We start from the raw sequence: 11,354 nt of genomic DNA on the forward strand, positions 1-11,354 counted from the left end.
CAAAAGATTTTTTTTTTTTTAAATATATGTTCATCTTCAGATGTAAGAATTTTATGGAGGTAAATGCTATTGTCGATTATGTCCCATGTTGTTCTTAAATTTTTAATAATCAATTGATGAAGATATTTCTTCACGAAATTTGTGTCTTTAGCTATTATTACTGTTAGTTACTTTAGTTGAATTTTTTTTGCTATGTCTGACACTGCTGTTAAATATTTATATTATAAGCATTTGGTGTAAACCTCTTGAGTGATCATGAACTCAAAGGGAAAATTTTATTTTGGTTCCTTTTGCGAAATGTATGTATGCTGGTGTTCAAGGGTCAACGCAACAAAGATTTTCAAGGGCATAATATATAGTCAACTAACTCTACAAATACAATTTACTATAAAATTATTACCCACTTTAATACATCAAATACCATAATAGAGTGGCTAATTAAATGTACAATATTTTATTTTAGCTCAAATTAACATTATTGTATCATTGCACATTTATATTTACACTTAATTTATTTAATGGTATTTATGTAGGAATCATGAATCAATCACGAGTTTTTAAAATTTCATTCAAGACGCTATTGAATGAAATATTGGATTCATACAATATACCATTACCAGAGTGGACCTACGAGAATAATGGCAACAAGGCATGGAAAGCATATCTTGAAATAGTAAATCCTTTGGAACATGAACTAAAATTATACTTTCATAGTTTTGGATACAAAGAGAAAGATGAAGCAGAAGAACAGGGAGCACAACATGCAATACACTACTTGCAAACGCTACTCGAATTTAAAGTTGAAGACGTGAACTACAAAGTAATGTACCATTTTCAAATGTATTACAATGATGCAGCGAAAGCAAAATATGAGCTGTCACAAGAGAATGAAGACTTAAAGGAACTTTATAACGAGTTACTCAAGGAGAACAAAATTTTGAAGAAGCGTCTTTATGAAATTGAAAACAGTGATGCTGAGTCTGTGGTCATGAACTAAGATAATAGCAGGAACTTTATGTTGGATTTTTTAAATCGATAGTTTGAGTGTCTTTAGTGATTGTTTTAGTAAAGATGGATGTAATTCCCATGAGGGACTAAATATTCTCTATTTGCATTTTATTGGAATGATTGACTTTGTACTTAATTTGAAAGTTTCACTTTATAACATGTTTGTGTGTTCTAACATTTGTTAGTCTAAATAAAATGCATTTGTTAATCAAAGAAAAATAATCTAACAAAACCTATTTGTTTATTTAAGAACAACTTTTACATAGCATTTCTATAATTTTGTTTTTTCTCAACGTCTTATCAAGTTATGATAAATGTTTTTATCAACAGCAACTCGGTGAATCCTTCTCGGTTTGAAGATTACAAAAATAAAAAACAGACAGCAACCCAGTAAGTTATGCTTACTTTTTTCATCAAATAATTTATTATTATATGCTAAATTATTTTAATTATTTATTAATATTATTTATTATATGTTAATTTATTTTTCTTTTACAAATTAGGACATGTAAAATGAATATTACTTCTAAATTTAGATTCTTATTTTTGTCGATCTAATTATATGTTTACAAATATCAAATGTTTCTACCATATATTTGAATGCAATCAAATATCAAATATATGTATATATATGTGTGAATGAATGTGTGCGCATCTGTGTGTATATATATTTACTATAACATAAACAACAAAGTTAGTCTAAATATATGTGCACTATTAATCATAATAATTAGGATAAATTGATATTTACATATTTTGATAATTCTCCTAATAAAATTATTGATTATTGCTCTAGATAAACTACACTTGTATTTTATTTTTATCAGTGGATTCGATTGAGCTGGATAGATATCGTAGGAGCATACGACGAGCCGTAATGTTAGAACGTAGAAATCAACGTAACCACCTGACTGTTCGACATACCCAAATATCCCCATTGAGCAGACTTCACCCAAATGTAGATCGTGCTAGACATCTTAGAAGATTATATCCAAGTTTAATAATGTCACCATTTACCAATGAGTACAACCTGCCTATTGTTTCACATAATAATTTTTTTGAAACTATGAGTGGATCGAAAAGTATTCAACAGCAGCCCTATCGCCACGTGATTTCGCGAACTGTTGTTTCTGAAGATGGTCAGATGGAGACTTCAATAACCACGTTATTAGACTCACCTTACAACCAAACCCATATCCCCCATAATCACTACATACCTACTCAAGTTACAGGAAGTCAATATAATCGAGTCGAAATCGTGGCGGGTGCAGCCATAAATTCACATTCCTCAATTCTAGGGCAATCATATGATACTCAAATCGAAATTCAGAATGACATAGTTTCTCATATGGTTGTTGGTCAAAATTGGTCATTCGAATCAACGAATGCCAATATTTTATGTGGGGAACGAGGAATTAGATATGAATCAGTTCGCTAATTCAGACACTTTATTAGGCATGTGATTTCTCTTACAATTACGACAATAATAATTTTCTTATAGTTTTATGATTTTATCTATTCAAGCACTATTTTTTGAATATATTCACGCAGATTCAGAAATGGATACTTCATGCAATAATGTACCTAATTATGAACGAAGAGACATTCCTAAACGTAAGTTATTGTGATTTAAATGTGAGAGTCATTTAGTTTCTTGGTTTCGTGGTGACAAATGTAATCTTTTATAATTCATAGGTACATTTTTTGAACGTTGGGATTTTGGATTTCCTTCGCATACATGTCCTTATTGTGGAGCAATTTTATGGTATGAAGAGAGAACCATAAAATCTCAACGTGTTGCTTCTCCAAGATTTTCAATCTATTGTCAAGAAGGGCAAGTTCAATTGCCTCTACTTACGGAACCACCACAATTTCTGAAGCAATTATTGGATTATAAGGGAGGACGTCAAGCTAAACATTTTCGAGAGAATATCAGAGCTTTTAACATGATGTATGCATTCACATCGATGGGTAGTTGTATTGACAACACCATAAATGATGGACGTGGCCCGTACGTTTTTCGAATCAATGGGCAAAATCATCATAAAATAGGGTCTCTTATACCTCCTGATGGTCGTCTTGGAACTTTCGCATAGTTTTATGTTCATGACACACAAAATGAGGTCAGGAATATGATGCATCCGTTTAGTACAGCAAACAGAAATTGTGATTTGGATCCTGAAATTGTCAATGGATTGAAAGAGATGTTGGACGAGTATAATCCACTTGCAAAGGCATTTCGAATGGCAAGGGACAGGTTTCAGGAATCCAATTACATGTCAGTTCGTTTGAGATTGATTGGTACTCGATCTCGAGATGGAAGACAATACAACTTACCAACATCATCAGAGGTAGCTGCACTTATAGTCGGTGATAGAGAGCAGGCAAGGGGAAATCGAGATATTATTGTTGAGGAAAAAACTATGGGGTTAAAAAGAATCACCGAATTGCATCCAAGTTTTATGGCGATGCAATATCCAATCATATTTTCTTACGGTGAAGATGGTTTTAGGGTGAACATACCGAGAAATGTGTCTCCAAATCCAAGAAAGAGTAACGGTAAAAGAAAGTTTATCAGCATGCGGGAATTCTATGCTTTCAGAATACAAAATAGACTCAATGAAACGAAAACATTGGTCAGTGCAGGTAATTTATTTCAGCAGTATATTGTTGATGCTTTTGCTGCAATTGAGGAAAATAATTTGAATTGGATTCGTGCCAATCAGCAAAAGATTAGAGCAGAATTATACAAAGGTTTGCAAGATAATGTGGTACGAGGTGATACGACACCTGCATCGGCAGGAAAACGGTTGGTTTTGCCTTCAACTTTTACCGGTGGACCAAGATATATGGTTCAAAATTATCAAGATGCAATGGCAATATGTAGATTCATGGGTCCTCCTGATCTTTTCATTACTTTCACATGCAATTCTAATTGGCCAGAAATCAGCAAGGGTATAAGTTTGATCCCTGATTAGAAAGTTGTGGATCGACCTGATATCGTTACACATGTTTTTCACATAAAATTAGATCAATTGATGAATGATTTAACACATGGACAGCATTTTGGCAAGGTGATGGCAGGTATTTGATCTAACAAAATATTTTATTTATTTGTTCAAAAATATTTAATGTATATCAAATTCTCATTTAATTTCATATACTTATACTTTGTACAACATTATATACAATTGAGTTTCAAAAGAGAGGGTTGCCCCATGCGCATATTCTGTTATTCTTACATCCAGATGATAAGTGCACTACACCAAGAGATGTTGATCGAATCATTTCAGCCGAACTGCCAGATAAGAATACTGATCCAATAGCTTATGAAGCAGTTTTACAATTTATGACACACAGACCATGTGGACCAGCTAATACAAGGTCACCGTGTATGAAAAATGGAAAGTACAGTAAACATTATCCCAAATATTTTCAGACCGAAACAATAATTGATGAAAAAGGTTTTCCAGTATACAGGAGAAGGGACAATAGACGAGAAGGTATTAAAGCTGGTGTGAAAATTGATAATCGATGGATCGTTCCTCATAATGTTGATTTGGTTGTCAAATATTGGGGACATGTTTGTGTTGAATTGTGCAATCAAAGCAGGTCTATAAAATATTTATTCAAATATGTGAATAAAAGATATGATAGAGCCACTTTTGTCATTGAGGAAAATGATGCAACTGATGGACAGAGTGGAACACGAGTTGTTCGTGAAGTGGATGAGATAAAAAGATATCTAGATTGCCGATATATATCAGCATCAGAGGCTTGCTGGAGAATATTTGATTTTGACATCCAATATCGAAGTATTGCCGTTCAAAGATTAAATTTTCATCTTCCAAATGAACAGCCAGTGCTATTTGGTGATAATGATCCTTTGGATGAAGTATTAAACAGAGCAGAAGAACATAGTACAATGGTCATTGAATGGATGAAAACGAATTCCATAGATACATCTGCTCAACAGTTGACTTATGCAGATTTTCCTACACAATGGACATGGAAAAAGAAGCTGAGAAAATGGGTTAAACGAAAGTCTGGTCGATCAATAGGTAGAATTTTTTATGCTCATCCTTCAACTGGAGAAAGATTCTACTTACGCATGTTATTGAACATTGTCAAAGGTCCAAGGTCATTTGAGGAGATTAGGACAATTAACGGAGTCGTGCATCCAACGTTTAAAGCAGCATGTCAAGCGTTAGGATTATTGGGTGGTGATGAAGAATGGCATAATGCTATAAGAGAAGCAGCAAATTGGCAAACAGGTCAGCAATTACGTGAATTATTTGTGATCATGTTATTATTTTGTGAGGTGTCTAATCCATTAGATTTATGGGAGAAAAATTGAGAGTTTCTTTCTGATGACATATCCTATCGACAACGTCGTATACTCGGAGATAATTTTATATCTTTCAGTGATTCCCAAATAAAGAATTATGCATTTTATGAAATTGAAAAAATTCTCAATCGAAATAGTAGAAGTTTGAAAGAATTTCCTGGAATCCCATTTCCTGATATGCTATTGGATAATGATAATCGAAATCGGTTTATTATTGAGGAATTGAATTATAACAGGGAAATTCTTGCACAAGAACACTTTCAACTACGAAGTGGGTTGAATGAGCAACAGCTACAAGTGTATAATGCAGTCATTCATGCTGTTGATTATGGTTTCGGTGGTCTCTTTTTTGTTTATGGTAGTGGAGGAACAGGAAAGACTTATTTGTGGAGAACTATAATTGCTCGATTACGTTCACAAGGAAAAATAGTTTTGGTGGTAGCATCTTCTGGTATAGCTTCTCTATTGCTGCCTGGTGGAAGGATAGCTCACTCGAGATTTAAAATTCCTATAATTATAGATGGTGATTCTACTTGCGCAATATCACAGGGATCACAATTGGCTGAGTTAATTTGCAAGGCATCATTGATTATTTGGGATGAAGCTGTAATGTTACATCGAAATATTTTTGAAGCGGTTGATAGAACATTTAGGGATATCTTACGCTTTCGTGATCCTGACTCTGAGCACAAAGTTTTTGGTGTCAAAACTATGTTACTTGGTGGTGATTTCAGGCAAATTCTTCCTGTCGTACCCAAAGGGGGTAGAACTGAAATTGTTGCTTCATCAATTAATCGTTCTTCTTTGCTTTGGGGTCATTGTCATTTATATCTATTATCTTTGAATATGCGTATATGAGGTAATGACATGCATTCAGATTCTGTTGAAAGTTTAGAAGAATTCAGCAAATGGATTTTAGATTTGGGTGAAGGAAAATTACCAGCTATTTCCTTTGATGATGAAGACGAATCTACTTGGATAGAGATTCCTGATGATCTACTCATTCCTCAGGATACTGACTGCATACACTGCATTATTGATAGTACGAAACCTGATCTATTGGCTAATTATAATAATGCTTCATATCTTCGCAATAGAGCTATTCTTGCCCCGACCAATGATGTTGTTGATGAAGTAAATTCTGTTATTCTATCATCCATTCTTGGCCATTCTAGGATATACTTAAGTGCTGATAGAATCTGTCCCACCTCTGATTGCGGACTTGAGCAAGCTTCTTTATACCCTGTTGAGTTTTTGAATACACTTAAATTCTCTGGAATTCCAAATCATTCAATTGAGTTAAAGGTTGGAATTCCAATTATTCTGCTACGCAATATGAATCAGAGTCGGGGTCTATGCAATGGTACACGGTTGATAATTACAAATCTGGGAGATAACATCATAGAAGCTGAAATGATTACAGGGTCAAGTATAGGGACAAGATTTTTCATTCACAGGATTGACATGACTCCTACGGATTCAAAATGGCCTTTTGTGATGATTCGACATCAGTTTCCTATTAAGGTTTGTTTTGCTATGACAATAAATAAGAGTCAAGGCCAAACTTTTGATAACGTTGGAGTGTACTTGACAAAACCTGTATTTAGTCACGGCCAATTATACGTTGCTGCTTCTCGAGTAACCTCCCGTCAAGGATTGAAGTTTTTGATCAAGGATGATCGAAATCCGGAAAATTGTCGTACAAGAAATATTGTTTATCGAGACATATATGATAATTTACGCATTGGTATAGGTTAAATTCTAAAGCTTGATTTATAATTCATGCGTATGCAATTTTGTTTGTTTTTATTTATGCGCTTATTAATCATATATTGAAGTATTTAGTTTAGATACCTATATGCAATTATTTTATAAGTTGGTGAATTTTGGTAGCAGACACAAGTTCGTTACAATGAATTCAAGCCACAAGCTCTTGAATCAGTTGACTGTGGGATTTGATTCCAAGAAAATCAAGGTTAGAGTGACGCGCATGTGGGATGCCATTAACACAAATACTGGTGATGTGTTTGCTCTTGAAATGGTACTGCTCGATGAAAATGTAAGTACCATCATTCATCTATCTATGACTGATTTGAGTTAAATTTGTTTATTTCATGACAATTTTTTCGTAATCTGTGATGTCTGAATTGTTTTAGGATAATCATATGGTAGCTATTGTACCAAAAAATTTGGTACAAAGGTTTCGACCACAACTACTTGAGGGAGATGTCTATATTTTGGAGAAATTTAGAGTGACACCAAGAAAACAATCTTGGAATGTTGTGCACAATGAGCATAATATTTATTTCACTTATACAACTCTGGTGAAAAAGCTTGATGGTCGAATGAGTTCAATAAAATTTCACAAATTTGAATTCATCGATTTCAATGACCTCTCTTCACGATGTCAAGTTTTTACATTCTTATCAGGTATGACGTAATAAGTTAATAGGGTAAATACTACTTTTATAAATACTACTTTTAGTTTTATTCATTTGAAAGTAGTGATTCCTAGATAACTATATGTGTTATACTTATTTATTTGTGTGCAATATAGATGTGGTGGGAAGACTTTCTAAAGTGGGAGCAATTTATGAAGTTTCGAAGAGTAATGGAACTGTAAAAAAACGAGATATTGCAATTACTAATAAAAGGTACTTGTTGCTTTTTTTTATTTAGTCTGCTAAATAAATTAGTTGTAATATGAAGATCAGCTCATATTCTTATTTGAACAATTATTTTTGAGTAATTTCTATTCAAGTATTAATTTTGAGTGCTTTATATTGAAGTGGTGAAAGCATTAATGTCACATTATGGGGAACAACATCGAATCAGTTCGATGATGAGACTATTTTGGTGTCTGATCAACCATTAGTGTTGGTGATCTCTTCAATGACAGTTAAACAATTCAGAGGTAATGACATAAACATCAGTGAAACTCTCATAGTAAACATATTTATTTCTTTTCATTAGCATTCTTAATGGACCTCACGATAAATTGTTACTCAGGTTCATACTATCTGTCATCAACAACTGCCACACGAGTATATATGAATCTAAATATTTCTAAAGTTGCAGATTATTTGAATTGGTAAAGCTATATATCTTTACTAAATGTTTGTTTAATATTTTCATATATATTGTATATAAGAAATTAAGATAAAATTGTTATTAGCATTGATAGCACTGCTTCTCAAACTATTGAGGTTTTACATCCTCAAAAGACGCAAGAAGCTATACAGCAACTAATGTTCAAGAATCGAAAATTATTATCAGAGATATATCAGATAATGGCCGGTGTTGAAACAGAGGTACAATTAAAGTTACAAGTTACAATTATAGCACATTAGTTTTCACAATTAAAAATATTTATTATTTAAATTGACTGCTAAGATCTTTTCATTTCTCTAGGAATTGGTTTACACTTCCAAAGTGACAATTCTGAAAGTTGATTTCAATAGTCAACTGTACTACAAAGCATGTCCAAAATGTCAGAGAAAAGTGACATTAGAAGGATCTAATTTTGTGTGCAATGCTTGCAATCAAAATGTGGAGTATCCTAAATTGAGGTATGTCATAGGTGTTAACCTTTTTATCATTTTAATTGCTACAATATCCACATAAATATAACTTTTAGAATATGTGTATTTATACAGGTATATGTTAAAAGTCTTGGCAAGTGATGCAACCGGTAGTGCTTGGTTTGTTATATTTGATCAAGAGGCTGAAAGAATAATAGAACACAAACTTTCTTTTGTTCTTGAAGAATTTAATAAGGTAAACTTATATCTAATTTTTGAGAAGTTTTTAATAATAGTAGACAATCCGACACTTATATTAGCCGTTGAATATTCTAACAAAAAAAAATCTATTATGCATTTCATTTTCAGGAAGGATTTAGCAATGAAATCGTGTCATCAATTATAAATAAGATCACATGGAAACCTTTTGTGTTCCAAATCAAGTTGAACAATTACAATCTGGAACTAGTAATAGATTTACAGTGACTAGATGGTTCCACTGTGATTTCGAGAGGGAAACGAATTTCATGCTTTCACAGGTAATGTGCAATAAATTTCTCTTATATTTCACATATTATATCTCACATAATATTTTACCTTTAATTTTGATAAATCATTATCAGATTGGTGGAACCAACAACCAATACCAACCTGAAACATTTTCTTCCCAGATCCCAATTAGTAGACCGGATGATTCTAATCAACAGTATTTCAATACACTTCATATGAATCATTCATTAGAGGGTTCAACAAAAATCACAGAAGAAGGGAATCCTCATAAAAAGATTTGCATGAGAAGGTAGATTTAATATACTATTTTACTTTTTAAAATTATAATCTTTACGTATTGTTATACATAACCTTGAATGCGATAAATCATTTATTTTTTTTATACTTAATTATCCTGTTTTCCTATCATGTAGTGATAATGAAAAATCAATAAATGTTGATTTGCACGGACAAATCGAGGATAATGTTCAAACATAAGAAAATTCAAAACAAGTTCCTGAAGAATAGAATATTATTTAATACTATTTACTGCACTTTTTTATTTATTTTCAAGTTTTTAAATGTTATGGTATTGTTGAATGTTATTTTTTTCATTTTTGAATCATTATTCACTGGATTAGATGTTCAAATTTATATTATAAGAATACTTTATATTACAATGCGCATATAGTAATATACTTAAGACAAGTTATAATAGATTATACATTAAATTTATATTTTATATCGATATTTTTATAAAATTAACTAAATATTTATTTTTTTTGACGAACAAAACTAGTTCCTAAAATAAGTGCAGACGAAACCAATTTACCCCTCACATCCAACTTCAGGGTTGCCTCCCCTGGAATACACAATTCTACAATTTTTGTCCTACAATTCAACTGGAAATTATAACGGACTAGCCAATCCATCCCTAAAATCACATCATACCCCTTAATTGCTAAGCCTATCAAATCGGCCAACAATTTTCGTTCCCCAACACAGATTTCACAATCCCTATACACTAGGTTAGCAATTAAACTTTTGTCTCCAGTAGGTGTTTTAACCTCCAAATCATATGGTAATTTAATTGGCTTCAAGTCTATCCTACTCATAAAGTTAGGGTTTATAAAAGAATGTGTTGCACCTGGATCGATTAAAACCCTAACTAAACGGTGAAAAATTGAAATTGTACCTTTAACCATCTCAGTTGCCTCAGGGACCTGTTGATAGTCCAACGCATAGACCCTAGCCGGTACTTTCGATCGACTTCCTCCGGTACTGGTCTGTTTAGAGGTTGACTTTTCTGGCCTCTGAGTGTTATCTCCCATCTTCATCTTGCTTGGACAGTTCGCGAGTTGGTGCTCCGTACTACCACAAGCCAAACACTTCCCAGACTTTCTCCAGCAATCATTCTCGGAATGGTTGGGTTTCTCACAGTACCCACAAGTAACCTGAGGGGTCACAGCGGAACCAATAGAAGGCGCTCCCTTAGCTTGGGTCGGCCCGCTACGACTTCCTCTAGATAAAGCTCCCCTCAAAGTTCCAGCGGTCCTTGGTTCTCCCGTTCCCCTTCCCATTTTGGAAAGTTGTGCATTCTTACTAGCCTACCGAGAAGTATGGCTAGAAAAATTCCTTTTTCTATTGTGAAAGTTCTTCACTTGCATCCTTGCACTTTCAACCCTTTGTGCCTTCTCTAAAGCCTCAGTAAATGTAGAAATCTGGGCTGCGGCCAAGCCCTCCTGAATTTCCATATTAAGTCTCTGTACAAACCATCTAATCCTCCTCCGTTCATTGACCACTAGCTCAGAGGCATACTTAGAAAGTTTAGTGAATTTCTCTTCATACTCTGCTACAGTAAGGGTTCTTTGTTTCAACTTAATAAATTCATCCTCCCTCTTTTCTTGGATCAAGGGTGGAAGGAACTTCTCATTAAATTCCCTCGTGAAGTTCTCCCAGGTCCAAGGGGTTTGAGCTCTCTCCCATTT

At 33.4% G+C, this 11,354-nt stretch overlaps 3 protein-coding genes across 3 annotated transcripts; all 3 read left to right on the forward strand.

The window, feature by feature from the left end:
• The first annotated feature begins 3,140 nt into the window (after window positions 1-3,140).
• On the forward strand, window positions 3,141-6,214 carry LOC113782458. The gene is made up of 3 exons (XM_027328350.1): window positions 3,141-3,963; window positions 4,257-5,313; window positions 5,434-6,214. Exons 1-3 carry the CDS (start codon window positions 3,141-3,143, stop codon window positions 6,212-6,214), a joined length of 2,661 nt encoding a protein of 886 aa, XP_027184151.1.
• A 9-nt stretch (window positions 6,215-6,223) lies between these two features.
• LOC113782459 (ATP-dependent DNA helicase PIF1-like) lies at window positions 6,224-7,114 on the forward strand. The gene has a single exon (XM_027328351.1). The coding sequence runs from the start codon at window positions 6,224-6,226 to the stop codon at window positions 7,112-7,114; it is 891 nt and encodes a 296-aa protein (XP_027184152.1).
• A 154-nt stretch (window positions 7,115-7,268) lies between these two features.
• On the forward strand, window positions 7,269-9,363 carry LOC113782460 (replication protein A 70 kDa DNA-binding subunit B-like). The gene is made up of 9 exons (XM_027328353.1): window positions 7,269-7,415; window positions 7,513-7,786; window positions 7,914-8,010; window positions 8,146-8,270; window positions 8,366-8,447; window positions 8,532-8,667; window positions 8,768-8,925; window positions 9,013-9,133; window positions 9,247-9,363. The coding sequence occupies exons 1-9, from the start codon at window positions 7,269-7,271 to the stop codon at window positions 9,361-9,363; spliced, it is 1,257 nt and encodes a 418-aa protein (XP_027184154.1).
• The last annotated feature ends 1,991 nt before the right edge of the window (window positions 9,364-11,354 follow it).

This window comes from Coffea eugenioides, chromosome 9 (genome assembly GCF_003713205.1).
Source record: "Coffea eugenioides isolate CCC68of chromosome 9, Ceug_1.0, whole genome shotgun sequence".
NCBI classification, from domain to species: Eukaryota; Viridiplantae; Streptophyta; class Magnoliopsida; order Gentianales; family Rubiaceae; genus Coffea; species Coffea eugenioides.

Coding starts and splice junctions, on each gene's coding strand:
- LOC113782459 (XM_027328351.1), top strand. CDS start 6,224: ATGCATTCAGATTCTGTTGAAAGTTTAGAAGAATTCAGCAAATGGATT.
- LOC113782458 (XM_027328350.1), top strand. CDS start 3,141: ATGATGCATCCGTTTAGTACAGCAAACAGAAATTGTGATTTGGATCCT. Junction 3,964..4,256: donor TTGGCCAGAAATCAGCAAGG/GTATAAGTTTGA, acceptor TCTTACATCCAG/ATGATAAGTGCACTACACCA. Junction 5,314..5,433: donor CGTGAATTATTTGTGATCAT/GTTATTATTTTG, acceptor TATATCTTTCAG/TGATTCCCAAATAAAGAATT.
- LOC113782460 (XM_027328353.1), top strand. CDS start 7,269: ATGAATTCAAGCCACAAGCTCTTGAATCAGTTGACTGTGGGATTTGAT. Junction 7,416..7,512: donor TGGTACTGCTCGATGAAAAT/GTAAGTACCATC, acceptor GAATTGTTTTAG/GATAATCATATGGTAGCTAT. Junction 8,448..8,531: donor GTTGCAGATTATTTGAATTG/GTAAAGCTATAT, acceptor AATTGTTATTAG/CATTGATAGCACTGCTTCTC.